General features: G+C 35.5%; 1 protein-coding gene across 6 annotated transcripts in view; it reads right to left on the reverse strand.

The window, feature by feature from the left end:
- Window positions 1–489: 489 nt before the first annotated feature.
- Window positions 490–25,738, reverse strand: part of PCDH17 (protocadherin 17) — a 92,457-nt gene continuing 67,208 nt past the window's right edge. For 4 of the 6 annotated variants that reach the window (XM_030962415.1, XM_030962396.1, XM_030962388.1 and 1 more), the window contains exons 5-6: window positions 15,548–15,622; window positions 491–7,635 (exon numbers count right to left, since the gene is read on the reverse strand). In XM_030962415.1, the coding sequence (XP_030818275.1) occupies window positions 6,953–7,635; window positions 15,548–15,622 (758 nt within the window). In that variant the 3' untranslated portion in view covers window positions 491–6,952. Of the gene's footprint in view, window positions 7,636–14,351; window positions 15,277–15,547; window positions 15,623–25,738 lie in introns of those variants that run through there. The other 2 variants (XM_030962422.1, XM_030962432.1) reach the window with 2 other exon arrangements.

Consider the following 25,738-nt stretch of genomic DNA (forward strand, 5'->3'; position numbering starts at 1 on the left):
AATTTCTTATCTGATCTAAGATGAGGTAAGTCCCTAAACATTTACTCATAATGAAATACCACTACTTTGAACTGCATTATAGTTAGAGGATGTTAAAAGTCTTAGTTTTCCAGAATACACATATCAGATTTTCTTTTCTCATAATTTCAGTATTAAAAATCCCCAAATAAATGATTTTTCACTGAAGATGAAAAGGCTATATGTTTAGTTATCAAGAAAAGATTCTTATTTAGAGCTGACTAGTTTATTGCAATACTCCTAATGAGATTCCCCATTGAACTCACAATAGTGAATGAAGAATTTGTTCATAAAAATATAAGTATTTTAATCAGAAAATAAAAATATTGCTTTAGTATAGTTCAGCAACTTTAATCAATTTTTAAATCACAGAATTTAAAGAAATAAATTGAGGTCTTATCTACAAATATTATTATGACTATTTTTTATTATATGATAAGTAGTGTGAAGACAAGAAATCTACTCTAAATTCTCTATATTGGATAAATTTTCAGTGTAAAGAATTTTAAATTGACATATAAAAAGAAAGCAGTGGTGACTAAGAGGGTCACTTGTAGAAATCATTACTGTATGCAGCATCATAATTGATGCCTGTTGTAAAATGCTTAAAAAATATATGCATGGAACATTATCCTGTAGACAGTAATAACAGAAATAGATGCAATTTCCTGATGGTCAGACACCTATGGTGTTTTTATTTCAATGCTGATACCAGTCTAGTGATCCATTTTTATAGCTCTCAAATCAAACCATTGAAAAGACTGTGTGGCTGTGTGTGACTGCCCTCACAAAGATGGAAAATGTACAGGTGTCGCAAAATGTAATTGCAAATTTGTTAAGAAGTATTTCTTGTTGCTGACATTTCTATACTGCTAGAGCAATCAATTGATTTCCAGATACAACTTCAGTGTTGCTTTTAATTTGGAAAATACTGAGGATTACTGGCCAACTCTTCCCCTAGTTCTTTGGTAGTAGTTCAGTAGGTGCACTATAATAAAATTTCCATAGAGTTAGTATTCAAAGTATCAAATAAAATATGTTTATAGAAATGGAATTTTCATTATTCCTTTCCTCCGTAATCAATATCTGAATCTGCTGCCCAATCATCTATGTTTCAAGCTAGTCCTATACTATTACCTCTTACCAAGATAAATTTCAGAATGTTTTCAGACATTTTCGAGTCTTGCCCAAATCAAAGGTATTATCTCAAATGTTAAGAACCTAAAGGGGGAAACCATATCAGAACACCATTTTCACAAAGTAACAAAGGGCCCAATATATGACTACTCTGTGTTTAGGAAAAAAATCTTCTTAAAAAAAATATTAGAAATAATTTGTGTCCCAGACAGAGAAAAACGTTTCCCCAAAATTTGAACTAAATGTTTTCATAAGCCAGGCATTATCGGGAACCATCAACAATAAATAACAAAGATGCTGTGCTCTTTTCCCTGAATCATAACATATGCATTATGGAGTATGCATCTTGGAAAATTCTTAGATGGCTCATTAATTCCCTGATCCATTTCTTCATGCACTACTGAAACTAAGGTGACCTTTCACAAATCAGACTATGCGTACAGCAGACAGTTGTCCTTTCTACTGGAGAAATTTCATTTTTTAGGGAAACATTACTAACTGAAGAAATAAGCTTTCAGCTGCCTTCATGTCTTAGACTCAATAAAGGATAAGGATAGGGTATTTATCCCATGAGTGAGCACCCTGAAGCAGTAATACGTGGTTGGCTTAAAGGAGATCTGAGAATCTCGGTTTGACGGACTGGCCACTTTCCAAATGAGAAATCAATGACTGTGTTCTGGGTAAAGAAAAGCCAGGATGGTTTATGACTTGTTCATCCATATACTGTGGATCCAGCCAAGCTCTGAATCACATACAGTTGAAGACAGTAAAAGTAACATCCCATGTCCAGTGAGGTCATTAGGAGCATAAGGTACATTCTGTCAGGACTCTGCACAGACAGAGACTTGCTAGAATTTAGAAATTAGCCTGTAGAAAGGCAGATATATGTAGCCAGAAAAAGGGGAGATAACCTTGTTGGGTTTCAGTGCCTGAGATGGGCAGCTAACTAGATGCAGGCTGGTTTTGTTTCTGGAGAGGAGACTTGCAAAAAAATATGAAATGGCTATAAAGTAATTCTGTCTGCAGGAATAGCACACACCTTTATAATACCTGTAGTGTTCTGAACAAACTGAAATTCTATTTAGCTGTCAAAAGCAATGCCTATATACTTAATTACTTTTAAAAAACAACAAAACAAACAAAACTCAAAAAACTCCCCACTGAAAAAGAAAACAACCGAAAAGTTCTGGTTTACAGGCTTTACACTATTGGGTATGTCATTGCTACAGTCACACAGAAGCAGACAGAGAGGGACACACATTTTGAGGGATTGATCATAATGCATCAAAATCTGATCATAATACATCAAAACCTGACTAAACAAAAGAGGTTAATGAAAGTGGTAAATTATAACAACAAACTCATAAAACCAAACATAGGACTGAGTAATATTTTTCCCAGCAATTTGTCATTGTTTACAGCAACATGAAAAAAATTACTCACACTCCTAAGAAAGACACAATTAAAAAGTTAAAAAGCAAAAACCAATTCCTTGCATTCTTCAGGTTGTCCTCCACTTCTATACTCAAGCAGTGTTTTGATCTCTCCTGCTAGGTTGACAATCTGTAAGAACTTACAGCCCCACCCCATTTATAATGTTTCTGGTGAACTCACACCAGTGTACTAAACCAAAATATCCTTTATTCAGCTCCATGTTTCTATGAGCAAATAACAGCCTGTAGGGAGTCAGTGCATCAGCTGCTTAAAAGATAAACCTACCCAGCTTGATGAAAACTTTTCTCCACTTTCCTGTTGAGAGAAAACGGTTACACATTTCTAATAAATGAAGCAGGAACTGTCATTTTTTTGGCAAACTGATAACTAGCTCTAACAGCCGCATTGCCACAAGTTGCTTTTCCAAAGTAATTACCATCAGGCTCCCTGTGGTATGCAGTGTTTAACACATTTCTTCTGTGTTAATGAATGCAAAAGCAGGCAACACCACTATTAGTAATCGCTTTTTATTCGTAGTCCTCATTTTCCAGATAGGTCACATTAAACACAGCCATTAAACAATAGCGGTTGAGAAAATCCATACAATGTATGCTGCTTTTGTTTGGTTTTTTTGTGTCATTCACCAGTCATTGGTGCAACTTTGAGCCATATGGGGAGACAGGGGCTGATAAATGAGAATGCCAACCTGTATCACAATTGGGCCAGAGAAGTCAAAACCTTAATCAGATTTCATTCAATTACACTTCAAGTCAACAAATCTTGATAGCCAAAACTCCCATTTAAATTAATGCAATAATAACTGCTGCCTGATGTCAAAAGAAAGCAATTAAACAATAATGAGTGGATGTATGTTACGCTAGGCTTCAGACTCCTCCTTGACCTCAGCAATTTCCTTTCCATTTGACAGCAAGCAACATGAAAGCTTGTTTGAATGGTGCATCTTGCTCCACTATGAACAAAGTTTGACTTCTAGGGGTAATTTGGATTAGGAAACCTCTATCCTTAAGTGGCAAATCACAGTTCAGGAGAATCTGTTTCCTGATAAATATGCCAATTGTATAAGGAACTCCCAATTGCTGGCTTTTTTAATTAAAAAAAAGATACAGAATGCCTTATTCACTATTCACAGTGTACAGTACAAATTTATTAGTTGCTTTACTTGCCTCCTTTAACTCTAACTTTCCTTTTATACTCTTGTGACAGATATTTCCTTCCAGTCTTATAAAGCATGTGTGTAAAAAATGAGAGAAATAACTCATAAACTTTATCTTTCATTCCTGCCTCTTTCTCCAAAAGTGATAGTAGAGATACCATGGAGAAAAAAACACTTTAAAATCTTTTGTGTGCAGTGTGTCCTTCACACACAATCATGTTAATTTTGACTGAACCAGCAAAACTCACATCGTATAAGCTCTGCTGGTTTACTGGTTCATTATGTATCCATTCGAAATTGTGAAATAAATTTTTTAACATGGGATAATCTTATACTGGGAAGCAGTATGCCAGAGTTCTACAAAACAAGGCAGTTGAAAGACAAATTAAATAAAAGCAAGATTTCCTAAACTCTTCTATAAAGCTGTGAGTCATGAATTCTGAATTACCTCAGAGTGGTAAATAAATAATCACTACTAAATACAGATAATGTGTTAAACAGCTAAAGCTAGTAAATCACTAGTGACAGAGAGCCTTAAGGTAAATTCCTCTTACATTGGCACAGCCCTTTCTCAGAATGTTGTGGTTTTTATGTCTTCAGAAACATACAATGAATTGTACAATTGGTTACTCAGTGTTAAAATCATTTATAAAATACACAAATCTCCATCACTTGACTGCATTTACATACTGGCGTAGATTTTGCTGAATAATGGATCTCACTGGCAGAGCTAAAGACTTGGTGCACAGACACTGAAGTGATGGGCACCACAGAAATACGTAGAAAAGACTGATCAAACAATAAGAATCCTCTCCACTATGGAATTTCAAGCTATCAAGCTATCAAGCAAAACCAATCTTGGGTCTCCTGGCCAAAAAAGAAAAAAAAAACCAAAACAAAATTATATAACACAGACAACACCACGTTTTAGATACATAAATTGTCCAAAACATGGAGAGTAGCTTGATAAGACATGTACAAGATCCTTCCTTTTGCATGTAATTGTAGACACTTTTTAACAGGAGCTAAAAGCAAACTGTCAGAATCGGTGTCTCCCAAAGACAATTCATTGTAGCACTGACTAGCTAAGATCACCATTTAAATGCAATCCCTAGACTAAAATAGGCTGTTGGGTCAACTTTTATTTTTGAACTGATAAAAAAACTATGGCTTGTGGTATTTCAGATTGCCAACCCCTTTAAAAAATGTTTTTATAGTACAGAATAAATTTAAGAAACCAAATTCATAGTTTTTAAACAATGTGCCATAGTGGTATTTCCAGCAGAGTATCTAAAGTATATAAGGGACAAATCCTGAGCTAAACATTTTATTCTTCTGCTTCTTCTTGTACTCCGTAAATTCATTTGTTCTTTTCCAAGTTTAATTCAATTTTGAAATTTTCAAATGCAATAAAAACATTCTTAAGAAACAATAATAAAAAGTAGAAACTATATCCCAAGTTCTTTTAAGTTATTCTGCAAATATTATTCAGATCAAGTGAAAACCTGACTAAAAACAGCCCCCAGAATAAGCAGTATTTATCTAGAACTGCAGTAAGCTATTGCACATTCTAAAGAATCAGATAAAATACTGCTCATGCCACATTGGCACTGACATAATTTTCAGCTCTATAAACTTAATATCAAAACTTTTAAAATGGTGGCATCTCTGAAGAATTCAATCAAATATCCTACATTGAACAGGCTGGCTGCATGTGTTGGGGGAAAAAAAAAAGCCAAACCCAAGGAGGTTCCAGATGTTGGTTCGAGTGTAATTTTCATTATTAAACATGGGCTTGCAATAGAAGCTTCTACAAGGACTTGCACATAACCATGACTGATGGATGCATTTGTAGGCCGTTCAGTTAGCTCCATCAGCTCACTCAAACATATTTTGAACAGATTATGTACTGCAGTACTTCGTAGACCATACATTAAACAAGAGACTTTGCTCTGAGGCGCTGCTTCCCATATTCCATGGGGAAAAGGAAGCAGGAAAAAACAAAACTCATAGAGTTTGACAGCTACTGAGGCAACACTTGCCATTTACAATATAAGCCCAAATATTTTTGCAACACAACTATATATTAATTTAATAAAATACACAATATAGCTCTTATACACTCAACAATTTGGCTCATATGCACTGAATCTGCAATAAATCAATAAAAATATGTCATTTGATGTAAACACACTGAATCTTCTTACATTTGCACATTTAAATGACCATGTGATTTTTGTGGATGTCTGACATTTTCACTTTCCTGAGCTATTTTAGTGTCCACAAATGAATAAAAAAGTGTTAATAATGTTAATTTATTTTCTGTATTACCGTTAAGGTAACTCTTTTTTTCCCCAAACCTTATTTCACTTCCTTTTCTTTTGTTTTTTAACTTATCACTAACTATTTATAGCTTTGTTGGACACTAAAATGCTAAATAGATATTAAAATCTTTTTTTTTTTCATTTTATCAAGTGAATTAGCTTATGTGTGTGCAGGACAAGATGGACTATATAATTTTACATTTAGCCTTAATATGATATGTAGTGTTTCATTAATGATGAGGATATGTTTTCTTGAATAATGATCTGGAATGGTTCTTTTTGTTTTATTGTTCTTTTTTTTTCTTTTTTTTCGTATTTCATATTTGTGGCAGATAACTTTGTACATAAATGTTTACCACAAATGAATGTTAATGTTTGGTGTCGCTTGGACTACTACAAGAACTCTTTATAGGACTTTCAGTAGAAGCCTGTGGTGGCTGCTGGAAATGCACCACAGATCAGCATTATTCAACCCTGTTTTTCTTGGGGTTTATACGTAAACAGTAAAGTCAGCATCAGCTATTGAGGACAGTCTTAGAGTATCAGACGTATTTCCATTCCATCTTTCTCACACCTTCCTATCAGATTGTCAAAATGGCACTGTCTTTACATCTTTCATTTTGTTCTTGGTGTACTTGACTCTGTCCTAATGAAAGTTTGGTCAAAATGAAACCAGTGTTATCTGTCAAAAAGAAAGAGCAGTGAAAAGAACATACTTGTGGGCACTTCAGATGTTCGCTAAAAGCCTTAAAGCAGCATTGGTCTTCCTTCATTCCTGTAATTCTGTTACAACCAGGGAATTTATTTATTTACTTTCAATCAGCAGAAGAGGAATGCAACTGCCAGCCTGTCCTTATTTTCCCCCTCACTTTCTGATGGCCACAGGGTCGCTTCCCCGACAGTCCTGCAAGAGCTTGTCTATTTCTCTCACAACTTCCTCGGCATCCACCGACTCCCTGCCTAGATCCCGGGCTGAACGGTCTAACTGCTCCAGAACAGAGTCCATCTCACTGGAGTCTCGGCTCACTCGGGAGTGCATGTCTGCAAAGGCCCTAGCCATCTGATCTGATGCAATGAAGGAAGAGTCCTTTGACTGTTTACTGGGCGATAGATACTGACTGTCAGTTGACAAGTACTGGCTGCTTGCTTCAGCCAAGGCTCCTGATTTCACTTCACAACCATCCAGTGGTCCTTTTGTTGAGGTGCAAGGCTCAATGCATGTCTTGGTTGGGCTGCTCGATGCTGAGGGAACCTCCTGAAGCAGAGGACTCAGGGCACGTTTGGCTTTTAAGTAAGGTTTAACATTGGCAATGAGAATAGTGTGCTCTCTCTTGTCTTTCCCAAATGTACAAAAAGTCTTTTTCCCAGTGGGATTCACAGTTTCATATGTCTCAGTCTCAACATTAGCTTCAACTGTGGGTACAAAGAGATTTGTGCGATAATCTGCATTCTCAGCCTGACTGGCTGCAGGGAACTGTGGCATCCAACACCTGTCAGAATGACCAAGCACTCTGCATTCATCTGTGCAGTTAACACATTCTTCTTGTTCTGCAAAACAAAGGAGAAAGAGAAAAAACTCTAATTATAAGTGGATTTATTTAGGCTAATGAATAGGCGATGATCATCATATGATGGGCTTACTTGACATCTGGTTTCTTAATTATGGAGAAAAAGAAGAAGTTGCAATTAAAATATTTCAGAAGGTTTGCACAAACCTGTTAGTTGAGACAATAGATTTATTTAACTCTGTTCTCCACATATTAAAGCATTCACATAGCCCAATGGAAGTATAAAGGGGTCATTAGAGACTCATTCTCAGTGGAATTGAGCTTCATCTGTAAAATAATCTGCTGTAGGAATCTTTTAGGCTTTATTCTGTAAAACTCATGCTAGAAAGGAGTGAACCGTACTTAGGGAACTCAAAAAGAATTATAAGGATTAATTTTTCAAATCAAATAACTGAGCAGTGACTGCCTTTCTGGAAATACAAACACTTCATAAAAATCAGCAAGCTGTTTTTTCGTTTTTGTCACCTCCATTTCATTTGTAATTGCTATGTTGTGTGACAGTCACAAAATAAAAAGGTTTTCTTGAAAAGCCTACTTTTCCTGCTGAGAACAGAGAACTAGAATCTTCCATCGGTATGCATTAAATATAAGCTTGTCAAAAAGCGCATATTGCAATTTTATTAGACATGAGTATGGATCATATAATCAGTTTTCTCCTTTTTTGTTTTGGTGCAACTAAGTGAAAATGGATTAGCTCAATACATACAATTTGGAAGAATGACAAATGGTGACACACTGTTTGAACTGATGATGTCTTCAGATAGGATTTCTATATCCTTATTTCTTTCAAAGAATATAGCTAAATGAGATTCCCTTGCTACACTTTTAGAACATAAGTTTTGGTACTTATTCTACAATTCAAAGAAAACTTTCTGGTTTAAAAACCTTGGCTTGAGTGTCATTTGCATTAAATATGTTACATTTGGGCCAATATTTACTGTCTTATAATTGTACTCACAACTCTAACCAACTATCAGGAAAAAGAAAAATAATAAATAGTATAAATCCTTTATCGTCTCTACGTTTCAGTTAACTATACATTGATCTTAATAATTTTTCTTTCACAAAATAGGCATATGGGTTCAATACTCATTTTTTGAGGAATTTAGTATTTAAAAACTGCATGGAATTCCAGTTAGACCAAAAACTGTTAGCATACCTTTAAATATAAGGATGAAACACACATACAGACATGCAGAACAAGTCTTCAGAAAAGCAGAACAAACATGTTGAGCCAAAGATGGGGAGAATATAAGCAATCATCATCTTTCAAAATTAGAAAATAAATTCCTAGTAATCGTATATGATCACCTGATTAATGAATGATTGCACTGCAGAAACATGACAAAAGAAACACCAAAGATGATCTAAGGGAATCCAAGCGTATAAATCATTTTTCACATTTCTAAAAAGATATGAATAAATAGGACTTTAATTAAACTAAAATTGTATTATGTCACAGTGATGTTAAACTGTGCTAATTTGCTCAGAACTGATAGCTGTTAGTGATACAGTAGTATGAAAAAGTGTCATTCTGTATATGAGCTCCCTTCCTTGAAGGCCTTAAAAATCTAAGTCTGGTGTAAACCCTGAAAAAATACTAAAAGCAAGTGAGAATTACATACAGGGACAAGAGAACAAAGTGATTGTTGAGGAAAAGGATGTAACATAGGGGCCTTAAACATGAAATTCATAGAGGTGAGCCAGCTTCAGCTGTGTATCTGGTAAAACCATGGAACATGTCTTTCTGGAAGATATATCAAAACATGGAAGACAGGGGGGTGATTAGACACAGACAACAAGGCTTCATTGAGGACAGATCGTGTCTGACTAATCTGTTGGCTTTCTAGGATGGGTTGAATGCATCAGTGGACACAGTAAAGTCTTTTGTAAGGCCTTTGATATGGTCAAATATTGATATGGCCACAATATTCTTGGTGTTAAATTGGAGACTGATGGATTTGATGATGGATTGTCAAATCAATAAGGTAGTGGCTGGATGGTCACATGCAAACAGCTGCAGTCAATGGCTCTATGTCCAAGTGGAAACCATAATGAGAGGTGTCCCTCCAGGGTCCACATTGGGGCCAACATTATTTATTATCTGCACTAATGAGATGGACAATGGGACTGAGTGCACCCTAGAATCACAACAAACTGAGTGGTGCATCTGGTTCGCTGGAGGGAAAGGATTCCATCAGAAGGACTGACAGGCTTGAGAGGTGGGGGCCACATGAATATAATGAAGTTCAACAAGTCCAAGTGCAAGGTCCTGCATCTGAGTTGGAGAAGTCAGTATCATTACAGAATGGTGGATGGACAGATTGAGAGCAGACCAGTTGAGAAGGATTGAGGCTACTGGTAGATGAAAAGTTGGACACGAGCCAGCAGCCTGTGCTCACAGCCCAGACAGCCAATTGTGTGTGTCCTGGGCTGCATAAACTAAAAGAAAGCATTAATCTGATTTCTTTTAGTTTGTACATGAGGTAGAAGCTCTTTGATATAAGAGTAGGGAGACACTGGAACAGATTCCCTTGAGAAATTGTCGATGTCCCATCACTTCAAAGTCAGGTTGGACAGGACCTTGAGCAACCTGATCTAGTGAGGGACATTCTTGCCCATGGTAGATATTTCAAGGTCCTTTCTATGCAAACCATTCAATGGTTGTATGATCTCCAAAGGAAACTAATCCACATGCTGGTTTTAGTATCCAATAAAAACTAAAATTATGATGAAAAGCAGGAGTAAAATAACCCCAACCTGAGGACTGTAACAAAGTGGCAGAACTGAAAAGATTTTGAGGAAGAAATTTAAGTTTGTTGTGTTTGATTTTACTTCACTTGAATGAGATGGCATTGGTATGCATAACCACAGAGACAACATATGTGTGGCAATTGCTCAATGAAATGGGAGCCATACAAATGAAGGACATAGCTATACACCTCATTCCACCCATTAGTTCACCTCCACTAAAGTTCTCTGTATCTAGTTTTCTGGAGTTTCTACAGCATCAAACAGCTGCTGCTTTAAGACAGCCAAGGGAAACTGCTACTCTCACTATCACCCTAAAAAAAAAAAATCCCCAAACAACAAAACTACCTCCTCCTGCTCCAAAAAAAAAATCACTCAGAAACATAAAACTCCGCAAAACAAACAAAACCAATGTATTTTTAAAAACACATTGGATCTTCCTGATCCTTCAGAGTAGACTTGCAGCAAGTTCAGCCTCTAACTTTTAATGTGGACTTACAGAAATAGGAGAAAAAGGGGCTTTCTTCAGGATTTTCCCTAACAGTATCTAAAGTTATTTTTTCTCTCATATAGACTTCATGAGAATTCTGAGTAAAAGATTTCTGGCACTTTTAAAAGTTTACCTAAACAACTAATCAGCTTTCCAACTAACTTTTATGTTGCAAGCTTAACTATCCTTTTATGGATATTTGTAAACAATTTTGTTGCTTTATAACAAAAGACAAAAATAAAACCCTGCTGCATGTTAGCTACCATAAAATGCTCAGAATTGCACAATCAATGGACCAGTACTTTTCTCTGCTTCTCTCTTTTCAATTACTCTGTCAGAGCAAGATTCCTCTTTGCTCTTTCCTTTCTCACAAAAAATCACCCAACATTACAATCTATTTCATTATACCACAAAAAAGCCATCTGTAGCAGGAAAATTCTTTCTGTCTTTCAGGTAGTAGCTCTATGTCATATTATCTTTAAAAAATTAAATAAATATTCATATATATATATATATATATATATATATATATATGTAATTCTCTGCTCTGTACATTGACAACACACATTTATACATCCATATATATATCTATATGAAATATAGAAGTAGAAAATTCTATTTTCACACTGACTCTTTCTAGAACTCAACTGAACTGTATTTCTTTTAAAAAATAAATATTCCCTGAACTAAGATTGAAACAAACAAGCTCAGATGAAAGGTAAAGTTCAGAGAAGTTCTCAGTCACTAGAAATAAGTACTGCAAACTTATTCAGTAGGTATTCTGTTCTGTGCCAAAAGCTATGCTTTGAGATTTTCAACACTCATTAGGTTAATTTATTACAACCAAGTTATGTTTGAAGATTTATATTTTTAGCTCTCACACACATGCATACACATACATTGGTATGAGGAAGGGTCTTTCACAGTGTTTAGATTATTCATTACTGCCAACAGAAATACAAACTTTGGTGGCAATCTCTAAGTAAAAGAGATATATGTCATATAGCATATATATGTTATGTATATATTGCATGCTCTATTTTCTTCCCCCTCTCATTTCCTGTATTTTAAAGCAGTTTTTATACTTGCATTCCTACTCACTGTATTGAATAACTTTCCATTTCTGCTCCCTGGACATGGCAGCAGTGACTGAATTAAATATGAAGCCAAAAAACAGCAAAAAATACACTGAATGACCTTGATTTGAAACCCACCTGCATTGCATGAGCTTTGTTCCTCTAGCCCTGAAAATCTCGGCCTTTGTATTTAATTCTTTAGTGTCACATCATAGGGAATGGATTTTGAGTATTGATTATCATACATTATAAGCTGCTTGTCTCACCATTAGCCTGTAATTTTGACTGCTACAGCTACCACACAGCGAAGAAAATCAAACAGGGATTTTTGTACTAGTAGCAGAAACTACAAACACGAAGTGAACTATCACCACCAAGGGCCAAATTAGTACATATGAGAAAATAGAATCAATTTAAAAGTAAATATATAAATATATATATGTAAAATAGGTTATATGCTGTGCTGTTCAGCAAGATGTGCTGGTAGAGTGATATGCACCATTAGTCTTTATCTCTGCGCTTGTCTCCCTCCCGTTGAAAATAAACCCTTAACAGTGCATGTGTGTACAATAAACAGCAGCAGTCTGGAGGTTTTCCCAACTCTCTGGAGCTTTAAGGGTAAACAGTCAGAAGTGCTTTATGCACTTAGGGGAGAACATACACTAAAATAGAACTGCTAAATTATCAGCTGCAGAAAGAAAAGGAAACAAGATATCTGTAAACAACAGTCGCCTAGATAGGAAACATATTCTGGATGGAAATTCAGAGGTGGTGTAGGATGAGAGTTATACTGGCAACATATAAAATGTAATGCAAGGTATGTATTTTGGCACAGCAGTAACTTATATATTTTATTCTATTAGTAGATGAGTTATATTTAATATCTGCCTTATATAGCAATTTAAGAGAAAAAGATTTTTTTATTGTGGTATCTACAATTTCCTACACTTTCTTTATAAATACTGAACAAAATTAATTGTGGGTACTGATTTCACCCTAAATATATTGCACTATGAAGGTAATTATTTAATGCTTTAGATAGATGGCTCTTTTCAATGGTTAAAACAGATATCTTATTTTGACTCACTAATTATATGAAATTCGCATAATGATAAAAAAGAGGAAGCTCAATATTTTTTTTTTTAAGCAGTAACTCAATGGAAAAATCAAATCAATAAATACATTTTTTTTTGCAATTTAACTGGTCCCTAATTATTTAAATTATACATGCATAGAAAGCAAAAAAGCAAATTTAAAGTAAACATCAGCATCCAAACAAGTCCAAGAAATATTTTATGTACTATACTTATGGGATGAAGAACATTATAGTCTATATTGAAGTACTCCATACAATTTAATACTAAATGTCAAGATTCCCATATATGGGAAATCAGAGTATAAATACATGTATATACACATATACATATATGCTTTTATATATATATTTATGTAAATAAATTAATCTATGTATATTTAAAGTCTGATTACCTCCATAAACAGGTCTGGATACATAAATAGGCATAGACTTAGACCTACAGCTACATCTATGCCATCCTATTCCTTACAAAACCTGTAAATTATTTTATCAAATTTTATTTGGAGTTAAACAAGGCAGACAGAGTAAGATCATTATAATTTATAAGATTTGAACTGATTGTCATTCAAGTGCATTCTTTCCTAAGAACTTCTCACTCACAAAATACTCAAAAATGTAGCTTTTTATTGCCATTTGTTCATCTACTAAAGACTAAATAAGAATATGCCTAGCTAAGTACATGACTAAATATTTTAAAATACCATTAGCTTTCATTGTTTTTAATTGTCCTAGGAAAGCATATCTTTCAGACATCCTTTTTTCTCTTTCAGTGGGGGATGTCTCGTTTTTTGCTATTGCATAAACACCTTCTTCTAACTGACTATTTTTTAAAATTCCTTTCTATGAATGTGGAAGATAAAAATAAGCCTTAATTGTCAGGGATGCTTCATAGGTTGATTCCATTGACTGAAATGACTATCAACTAACAGGTCCAAATAAAAAATAAACCAGAGGACCCATTTCAAAATATATGCTCCCTTATTTTTGAAAGCATGCAGTTCCACAATACCTCCACTCTTTAAATGCTCTATTCTTCATTGTGTTACAGTGAATAGTAAAGCACATCTTTGATGATCCTTTTTTTCACATAACAAAGATCTGTCTGTGAATGAATATATATACACTGACTTGTGCAGCAAACCAGCCTTGATGTTGTGAATTTTTGTTCATTATTGAAAGTATTTCCATTTAGAATTTACTCAGTTATGAAACAAAGTGTAAAATTCTCTGCAGCTTATATGTCCCTGGTCTAACCAAAAACACAGTATTCTTTACTCTGAGGGTGGTGATGTACTGGAACAGGTGGTCCCATTCCTGGAAGTGTCCAAGGCCAGGCTGGATGGGGTTTTGGGCAACCTGGTTTAGTGGATGGTGTCCCTGCCCATGACAGGGCAGTTGGAACTAGATGATCTTTAAGATCCTTTATACTCAAACCATTCCATGATTTTATTTAAAAAACCTCCACCAACACCAGTATGTGTTTTAGACTAATAAAATAATGCTATGCTTCATATTTTCAATACCTTAAATAGATATGAAAGATCTGTATTTTCTGTACATATGTGTAAGCAGATGGACAATAAATGCCACATAATATCTAACAGAGGATGTAATTAACTCCGCTTTTCAGAACTTCAGTAATTCCTAAAATATGACCAGAAAACCTTACAGAACTTACATTAAATGGTGGCTTACTTTTTTTTCTTTTTAATTGAGACAGGCAATAGCCTTTACTAAAGAACTAGAAAGGCTATAGGTAGATATTTATTACAGGAGACAAATAACGTGTGCTTTGGCATGTCCTAAACACCGGGTCTACATGACATTTCTATTGAGAACAATCATCTAAAGCACTACCTCTGTGGTTGGATTTCTGTTTAATTACAATTGATTTTGACATAAATGAGCAGAGATAAACAAATACTTCTATACTTCTCTTGCTGTTATTAAACAGAGCTGTCTCCTCTCTGAGTATTTATATTGGCTTGTCTGTTTAAAGGCTCCTTTCAGTCAGGCAAAGCAATTATGAAGCTCAGATTAGCAAAATAACTGGCAGTAGAACAAGAGTGGACTGCCACATTTGTAAACCTCTTGGATCTCATGTTTTTCTCCTGATATTATAAATACAAGTTTCTGAGGTTTATAATTCTTACCGTTTCCCACAGGTGGTGTTGGGTTTTTGTTTAGTTGGCTTTGTTTGCTTGTTTTCTAGATACAGGATAAAGACAATATATGTTTATATTGTTATGACATAAAACACTTCAAAAGCCATAGAAGCATGATGACCTATGGATTTAATTCTAGTTCACATTTGTCCCAGACAATAAATATTGGAGGAATATTTCAGGATTACAGGAAGCACTGTGGAAAATTTAAAACATTTCTTACAGAAGTATGATTTAATTAAATGATTACAATTTAATGACAATCACATATTTTTATTAAAAACAAAATAAGAGAAAGAAAATATTTGTGTTACCTGAAAATTTTCCATCCTCACAGCGGGCTGGTCCACAGATCCCAACAATGGGTCTTTGGCCTCTGCCTTGCTGTTCTGGAGGCAAATCAGACCTGTGAGTCACAGACAGGGATAGGCTCTGCTTCCAAAATTCACAGCAATGTCAAAACTTCCGCAGCAGATAAACAGCTTCTACCTGTGACCCAGACACAGCTCATGGCCCTTGAAATTTTCCCTAATTTTCTCAGTGGTACAAACCCACAATTCTATATTTGGCAGTGAACTGAAAATATCTAACTAGTAAAAGATATGTCTCATTTCTTCCTAATAGAGGAGAAAGAAGAAAATGGACACCCAATCTTGATTTCTGCTGTTTGCCTATAAGTTGGCTGGCCCTCACTCTAATTTACAGTGAAAAGATCATACAACAGTCATGAAATGGTCATTTTGGTCTCTTCCCCATCCCACATAAGAAAGTCGTCCTAGCACAGGGTCGCAGGCAGAAAATGTACAAAGGCTACATGTGCCAGTCCTGCACTTAGCTGAGAAGCTACTGGGAAACTTTGACACATTGATAGTTTTAAACTCTAAATCTTTGTTGTAGAGCCCCAAGCTGTTTCCTGAGAAAGAAGAAAAACTAAACTGCAGTAATTAACAGAAGAGGACAGCCTCGTGGATCTTTTAGAAAGCACATTTTCACTCTTGATCAAGGCAGTGCAAAAGATATTACAGTGGCATTGTTTCAGCACTAGCATCTACAAAAGCAATGATTCTTAAATCTGAAACTTAATTGAATTTGTGTAATCATTTGCACAATTTGCATGATATTCACATTCTTTTTACTAACTTTATTGTGAGCTAGTCATAATTATAGTATCAATGATTTCCATATCTAATTTGCAGCACTTAGTAAATGCTGCATATTGTAGTGTGTCAATGCTTATAATCTAGTCATTAACCAGGACCATTGTGAGCCTGCCTATACAAATATTAACAGATTGTATAGTTAGAGACAAAAGGTAACAAGTGATTATGACAAACAAAAGCAATGAATGGGAAGAAAAGACAACATTAATGAAAATATAATCATGCTGTTGACATTTCCTAAAAATACCAATATAAAAGCTCCATAATTTCAAGGAGATATCTCCATCTGTCAGACCATCAAGCCACCAGCGATGAGCTATATGTTACACCACTGAACTTTCCTTACCAATTGCCAATTATCTCAGCATACAAATCTTTAATTAGAAGGTACCAAGCTTTTTGCTTTGCAAGCTTGCCTCAAATTTGGATATGACAACTTGTTTACAGATATTGACTGAGGAGGGTGCCACTGAGGAGAGAGACGTGACAGGTTTCTGAAGAAATCTCTATGTTCTTTTGATGGCTCTGTTTACATCCTGACTGTAGGTAGACTCTGTTTAATGGAAGTCTGTCAGCCCCTGTGTAGGAGCCTGGCTTTGCCCGAAACAAAATCAGTCCAGTGACACTCTTCGAATGCCACCTGTTTTCCTTTGCAAAGTCTCATAAAAACAATTACAAAGGCTTCATGGATGCTGAACCACTCAAAATCTGAATGGTCGCTTTGGTGAAAGAGGGTATTTTTCCTCCCCATTCCTGCCAGTGTGCCTGGATTTACATTCAAAACCTCTTTCAACAGCCATAACGAGACCATGTGGGTTTTATACTGACAGATGGGAAAACCCTACTGGGTTATCATACCCTGCTTCAAGGGTTGCTGTTGTAAACAGGTCATATACTTTGGACTTCGCGGAAGGTTTACAATGCATCTGACAGAAGAGGAGGAAGAACACTTTTCATGTTGCTGCTCTCAGAAAAAACTTCAGGTTGTCTAGACATTGTAAGGACCTCTCACTTGGACATAGAGATACAGAAATATCTTCTTACAAAGGAAAGAAACTTTTAAGAGTTTCCTGTTGAGTCCTCCCCATGCTAAGTAATGTATTCATTATCATATGATTAGAGGGTCCCTCAGACTATTATTTAGAAGATTTCTGGTGTGTTGTTACCACTTTCCAAAGAGATTTGCAGAATGGGATTACCCTTGTGTCACTTTATGAAGAACCCAAATTCTCTTAGCAATTTAAGTTTCATAATGAAATCCTACTTAACTTTCTGCCTGGATAGTGCTCCAATTAGATCAATCAGAAAGGATAATTAAGGATGTCTTTTTCAAATCTGACTCTCTAAATATAACCAGTTTGGCAAAGAGAATTATACACGTAAACAGATTCAGTACCACATTTTCAGATTCTCCATGAACAGTGGATTAATTTCTGAAAGACACTTACTGAAGATATCTAAAGAATATTCATATCCTCCTTTTCCCAAATCCTTCATCAAGAACTCTAAGTTACAGATCACCTTCTTATATTTCAAGGATTGAGGAGATTATAGATATTAACACTACTAATACAGAAGAATTTCTCCTACTAGTTACTTTTATGTGCAGCAGTTCAGCTGCTCAACTGAGACTCACCTTTTTACTTGTCATCTTTCCATTTGTTATAGCTTCAATTTCTGAACTGATGTCAGACTACTTTGATGTGACAAAAGACAGCTTTAAGAAAAATTGTCATTTTGGGGAATTATTTCCAAAGGTGTTGTCATTATGTGCTCCTTGTTTTCACTAATATCTTCACATTTTAAGCCTGGTAACTACTGGAAGGTATTTTTCTGGCGTCTAGCAACCGCTAATCTGAGCCATGTTCTTACAAAAAGTGTATTCTAGTCTTGGAGATAGACTTAAAAGCTAATTACAGATATCACCACCAAGTAAGATGCAGTCAGGGTAATTTCTGTTAGCTGTGCCCTCAGCTTACTTATCTGAACACCCTACAAAGGAAATCAGCAGTGAGGCATTAGATAAGTTAAACACTGTTCTGGTAAAGCAAGTAAAAGATGCAGCTGCTAAATTTAAAGCTACGGAAGGATTCAGAATAAGCCAGTTAACATCAATCTATTGACATTCTTTAAGAAAATCTTTACTCTGTAGAGATGATGAAGATACTACACTCCTAGAAATGGGGAAAACCTGCTATAAAATGCAGTAAAACCTACTCTACGTATGGATCATTGTCAATTTTCTCAGGGTATTTAAAGCAATCTTTTAATTTACTGGAACTCAACACTATAATATTTACTTCATTTAGGGTTTAATGTATGCTTTACAGCATTATTTTAATGGGTCCCCCTCCTCCCAGGCTTATTGTTTTAATGGAGAAAAAAGGCAAGAGGCCTGTACAGTTATTATTAGCTTGAATTCTAATTATCACAGATAATGGAAGCAGAGAAATCTGAGCCCCAATATTTGCTGCATGATTCTTCAAAAACAGCCTCTGGGTTTCCTAATAAAAATTGTAACTTTGCTTTGTTTTTCTTTAAGAAGAAGAATTTCTTTAATTCCCAAGGAGACAAAAATAAAGCGCCATATCTGAAAGTAAGGCTCAGTCTGACCTTGAACAAATTCTGTAAGGAATTAAGGTGAGAAAAATTTTTCTTGTGGGAAAGAGAATCAAACTTTTTTGTTGTTGTTTTGTTTCCACCTGTTACACAGGTGCCTGTGCTAAGGTGCGGTACGTATACCACTTCTCAGGTACCTAAGAAACAGTCTAGCAGAGCTCTAAACTTATTTGTAAGCTCTCAAGTGACTCTGCAGTTCCAGCTGAAGATGGATACAAGGCAGCTAATTTGCTACCACCAAGGGAAAATGTTATAACATAAAAACATTCCCTCCCTTAGCTTCAAAACTGTCGAGTGTCTAGGGAGCCTGACTATTTGTAGAGCTGATACTATGCATATGCTTCCCCTGTAACTGTTACATGCATACATCTGGCATCTGTCTCTGTGTTAAACAGACTTAATTGTCCCCACTATTGCTGTGTAGAAACCCTCTAACCTAGATGGGTAATGTGAAAGAAATAAATGGAAGGGTTGAGATGAATTTTTTTTTTGTGGCATTGTTTTTGCATTATTGGCAAGATTTCCAATGAACTCTGTACTATGGCTATAATAAAAATATTTTAGTTGTGCCTTCTGTGAAAATTTGGGTAGACATTATGTTTTTGTCTTAGCATGACATTTGCACTTTGAACAGTCTTTTAATCAAATAGTGTTGTTTTAACTGGAAATCTTTTTTTCTATTTATTCTTCCTTTATTTTTTTCCTGTCTTGGTTGTTTATGACCTCTCTTTTATCCACATCAGACTTCAAAGCTTTTAATCATTTGCTAGACATAGCTGAACTGATTCTGAAGATATGCCATTTTTTTAGGTGTTATTGGGGTACTCTACGTGGTATTCCATTATTCACTGTTGCCAGCAGAGTCAAGACTCAGGCAAAGCACTTGATTTCAGATTTCAATATATTTTTAAAAGATCAAAGAGCATGGAAAATCTTGTTCTTTGGTTAGACAGACCATGCAGAACAGTAATATTCTGAAAGATGGAAGTAGCTGCATAATACTAATACTAAATTGAAGGCCTTTTGAAGCTACTTTAACCTTTGTGCTAATGTTCATCTCAAAATCCCCCAGCAAAGTAAAAAAATGCTTTTAATTGAGAAAACACACAGAAATGAGTTCTTCCTGTAAAATAAGAGGGGGAAATAAAACAAAAAAAAAGTTGCTGGTTTGACATCTGAAATTAGTCGTGATAGCAAAGATGAAATATCCTCATGGTGCTTCTTCTACTAAGATATATTTCTTTGAGCAAGACTGTAAAGCATAGACTTTCCTAATCCAACTGTACCTGCCCAAGTCTATTTAGAACTCAGAGGAAAGCTATTCCTACAGCTGAGATCTTCTGAAGAGCTTGACTTCCTCCTAGTATGTGCATTAAAACCTAGGAAATAGGAAGACAGGCCACAGGTTTTTCACCTCTCCTGTTAAAGTTTTACTATCATGCAACAAGCAAACTAGAGAGTGCTTCCATTTAAACTCCTGTTTAAGGGAGAGTTCTTGTCAGTCAAGGGACTGAATAAAAGCCCACAGGATGTAGATTCAGGTGCTGTATATTGGTTTCATCAGTGACATAGCAGCAGCTATAAACAGAGTAATTTCATTCAACAAACAGAGAAAGTCACATAATCTAATTTTTGACAACTCAAATTAGGCTAAAATTCTTATGTCATCTCTGGAGATTATGGAGAGGAATGGTTTCGGAGAGCCATTTAGAATGCCAGGGAAAAGATCCAGACCTAGAACACTTCACAGACAGGTCTATCTATCTTCACATGCACCGAGTTGATGTGCTGAAGTTGTCTTTGTCTGTGTTAGGGATATATATCAGCTGGTCTGCCTTTTCCTATAAGCTAAGCTTTCCAGCACTCAGAAAATTGTCTGCTTTGTGTCTAAGAGCCGAATATTTCCTAATGTAATGTGGGTGGGATTGAGATGTGTAACTCAGCAACATGAGTCTCCTTTTCCACAATGTGCTCCTAATGAACATTGTCCTACCATTGGTAAGAAAATAGTCCCTTTGCAAACTAATAGCTAAGTGATTCCATGCACACATAAATCCTGGGAAATCCACAGAATATTTGTCAGATCAAGTTTCATGGTATTTTTCCACTGAGCTATTTTCAGGAAAAAGTGAACAAATTTCCTTCTTCCCTTGTACTGTGATAGCATGCTTATAACAAGCTCCTGCTTTTTTTACAGAATTAAGACTTATGACAAATTGCTGCACTTTGAATGCCTGAAGGAACACATTGGGATCTGATGTTCTTCATTGAGGAAAATTGTAGCTGATCCAGACCCCTCTCGCAGTTGCAGCCCTGACTCCAAATTCGTATCAGGAGCATAGCAGGGAGTGACTTTGCTGATGTATAGATTCTTCCACAATTACAGAGGATATTTGACATGGTGTGAAGTGGCATTTTATTTTAATTCCAGAAATTTAGCAAGAGAAATCCAGATGAGATGATCAACTCTGCCTCCAGAGCAAGCCAGCTTAATGTTGCCAACTGAACCAGAACAGCATCCTGCCTCCTGAAGGAATCTGGGGGCAGAGCCAAATCTTCTGTCCAGCCATACCTTGCTTTTTGAAGCCCAGGCTCTGCTGGCTCACAGACCTAGCTGAATCCTAAACACAGCAGAGTACTGGACAACTTGTAAATCTATTGATAGAGAGCAGCATATTTGGAATTCCCACAAGTTGCTGATTCCATTCTCAGAAATCTCATCTGAAAATTTTTATTTTAAAGGCTGAGTGGGACTGAGCTCTTTCATTCATTAAATCTGTTGCTTTCAAAATCAGCCCAAGTATTCCTTCTTTAGATAAATTCTCAGTTAATATTTGGCATGTACTTTTTCATTCAACAATGTTAAGTTGGTATTTCTCAGAGAGCCAGACTATGATGATAAACAACTGTCAACACCTTTGTTCATAAAATACCAGTCACTGTCCTCTGAAAAACTAATAAACTTACTTAGCAGTTATTTTTTTATTTAAGCATAATCAAGGGGAAAACCAATGATGGTAATCCTGTATCTGCATTATCAAATGATCTTGTAAAATTTTACCACAGCTAGACTTAGATACTACAGCTTATTGGTCTTCATGATATACAAATAAATTCAATTCCAGCTTGATGTTACAAACTGTCTTCAATGAGTTCATTTGCAGTTCATTACACCTTCATTTCAAGAGGTTTTTTGGAGCCTTTACTCAACAGAGAAGTAAGACTAATATTCACAAGATACACTGAGATAGAATCTGTCAGGGTAGATATTTTCATGTTTAGAGCATGGGTTTTTTGTTAGGTAAGGGCTATTAAAAAGTAAATAATTATATTAAGAAAAAGTGGAACTAGTATGGGAAAATAAAGGGCAATTCTTTGTTAGTCTAAACACTGAATAAAAAGAAGGTCTTATGTAAGTCTGATTTTCAAAACAAAAAAAACAAAAGAGAAGAAATAATATATTAAATTTAAATGTTTATGTAAACCATCTTCCCTAAAGTTTCCTATGACTAATTCATTAGAAATTAATTTGTTTGAAATCTTTATTTGAAAAAGTCATATCTAAAGTAATATATTTATTTTGCTTACTGTGAAAATCTGTTTTATAAAACAATCAGCAAATGTTGTTCTGGAATGTAATTGCCTATTAGATTTCAAAGAGGTAATCAAAGAGGGGTAAAAATGCAGGATAAATGTTTTCACACAAAGAGGGATATGTATATTTCAGTCACTTTTTATTTTATGACTTTGGAGAAGAAAATGTAGCATTTTCTATAAGTTTTCGGTGTCCCAGTTAGCCTGCTCCAACTATGATGACAACATGCATCTTTGATGACATGGATGAATACATCTAAAATTCAAGGCTTCCTCCCAGCAAAACTGTAATCCAGTACAGAAGGTCAATGACAGCCTGCCTTTTAAGGCCAACTCTTTGTGAGTAGTAAAGCAGCATGTTTTGTTAGGAATTTTCCCTCTGCTTTGCTATCTGATTTCTGCAGGGACATGCATCTATTTACCACACTAAATTCTGTTGTTCATCATCTTTTGCATGTAACATATTCTTTATTCATTTACTAGAAGTAGACAAACAGAACTGGCTTTTTTGTCAGCAGTCTCCAAAGACATAGTCAATGCAGATCTAGCTAATCCCTCCTACTTATTGTTCAGCAATCAGTGTCTGCCAATAGGATTTGGGAATCCCAAAAGACAATGTTTAAAGGGAAGGGTTAAATTCAGCTTGTGTAATGCCATTCTCTGTTCATGGATAATTAATCATATTCAAGGAATCTGTTCCATGGAGGGACCAAAGGCTGCCAATTAAAATAAATTAAACTGGACAGACAGCCATTTGAGCGAGTGAGATTTCTGCCATGATTTGAAGCAACTTTATCAATAGTGAGAAGCTATGTTGGTAGAGACAGTTCTTTTAATTTGCTCCAAAGGCCCTCATATATCTTGCAGAAAGTTGCATTTGGGAGGTCTAGAGTTAAGCTCCCTGAGAAGCAAGGATATTAAGAGAAACCTGCTGGGGTACTTTATTTAACATTAAAGTGAATTTATCAGCTGCTCCCAACTTTTTGAGAGACTAATTGAATTATCAAAGGCTGCAATGGGAAATGTAAAGCCTTCTGAGAACAGATTTGTAATATAGATAAAATCCTTAGCTCATGCCATGTGATTATCTTAAAACGTAGAAACAACCCGGGTGCTAAAACACACCTGAATTTCAGATTTCTTTTGCCTGTGTAAAGCCTGCCTCTACCCACCAAAATTATGGGAAAAGTCAAATGTTTGGAACAGGAAAAAGACAAAATTATTTTAAAACATTTATTCTGTGTCCCCTATCAATGTGTTCAGGTGTGCTAGGTGGTCACTAGGGTAAGGTCTGTCAAATTTGTTGCTCAGCTGTTCACGGCATAAATTTTAATATTCCAGTTTTCAAAGGCTTTCAGAAAGAGTATGCAATATTCCTCATTTTCAGTGAGACCACACATGACTAAAATCAAAGATGAATTCATCATTTTCATGAACTTGGGCATATAATAGTGATGGAAAAACTGTTATTAGCCTAGACAATTATTTTGTCTGTGAAAGCTCAACCTTGTTTAAAATTTTGCAAGATAATTATCTGAAAATTTATTTTTATTTTTTAATTATGTCGCTTCCACATACATATTGGAGTGGAATTGTGGAACAGATCCTGGCAAAAGAGGCTAGTGCTTGGGAGTGTGTGAGTCTGAAAAAGTTAAGGACCAAAGGCCACTTATGGCGTCCAACTGACATTTTGCAAGTGATCACTTTCATATACATAAACAGTAATGTTCACAGGGATGTTGTTGGATTTATATCATAAAGCCAAAGCTTTTTCTACTATACCTAACTTATCATATGTTTCTCAAGTACTTAATTACCCTACTAGCAATTATAAAAATACCTATAAATGGAGAAAAAAAGCCATGTTAAAATTGAAACTATGAGTAAAGCTTTCAATACCTGCATGGCAGAACAAAAGATATACAACTAATTTTGCACCTGTTAGCCTCCTATGCTTCAATCAAGTGCAGTTACAACAACCTGGAGGAAAACACTGCATGAAGAGGTGAAAAGAGATGATTCTAAGAAGTGTGAATACAATTCTATATACATACTAAATTCAATTCAGAGTTCAAGGACATTTGTTAAAACGCTTTCTCTTACCAAGCAGCTTTAAAGGTATTTGAGAAAAAGCAGGTAAAGAATCACAAATAGAGGATAATTTAATAAGATGTTATAAGGCATTAGAAAGAACATATACTGTAATCTTATTCAATGATAAAAGTGCATCTTGTCCCATGAATACAACTGGTGATAATTGCAAGTAATTAATAACTATACCAAGAACCAACAGCTTATTTCTTATGCACAAAGCAAAGCAGTCTCAACACATGCTGTGTTGTTTGCATTGTCCCTTTTATGGAGACCTTTATTTATTTTTTTTTATCTCCCTTTTTATTTATCTCTCTTTTATGGAAACCCTTTTATTCATCACCCTGTTATGGAGACCTCTTAGAGAAGTGAAGAATCCATCATTCAGTAAAGTGGACCGGGGAGCAGATCAGGAGAATATCCCTACTTTTTTCTTCTAAATAGAAATATTCTGATTTTGAGAAGGGAGAGGTACAACAGCCCCCTGAATTCAATTAATGTGTATTCTTTCAATATATGCAAATCAAATGTCTTTCCAGAGTTCCAAGGGCCTCAGAAGTAAGTCTGCTTGTCCCTGATTTTTTGGGAGTCATTTCACTGACTATCACAGATTTCACAGAATATTCTGGGTTGAAAGGGACCCACAAGGATCTTTGAGTTCAATCCTTAAGTGAATGGCCTGTACATGGATTGAACCCAAAACATCTGCATTATTAGCACCATGTTCTGACCAACTTCACAAATCTTAGTGGCTCATGTCTTTTAACTTTCCATTCGTAACCAAAGAGAAATTGAACTTTTTCAAAATTTTGAATATTTTTTGCAAGGTTGGGTGGGGCTTTGAGCAACCTGGTCTAGTGCAAGGTTTCTCTGTCCCTGGCAGGGGGGTTGAAAGTAGATGGATCTGATCTTCAAGGTCCCTTCAAGCACAAGGTATTCTATGATTCCCTGATTCTATGCTGTTTGTCCCACTAAAATACATATTCGTGACAGTTGTGTCCTCCTTGAGCTGCTCCAAGGGGCTGTTAGTGTCTCCGTGCT

The sequence above is a fragment of the Camarhynchus parvulus genome, chromosome 1 (genome assembly GCF_901933205.1).
Source record: "Camarhynchus parvulus chromosome 1, STF_HiC, whole genome shotgun sequence".
NCBI classification, from domain to species: Eukaryota; Metazoa; Chordata; class Aves; order Passeriformes; family Thraupidae; genus Camarhynchus; species Camarhynchus parvulus.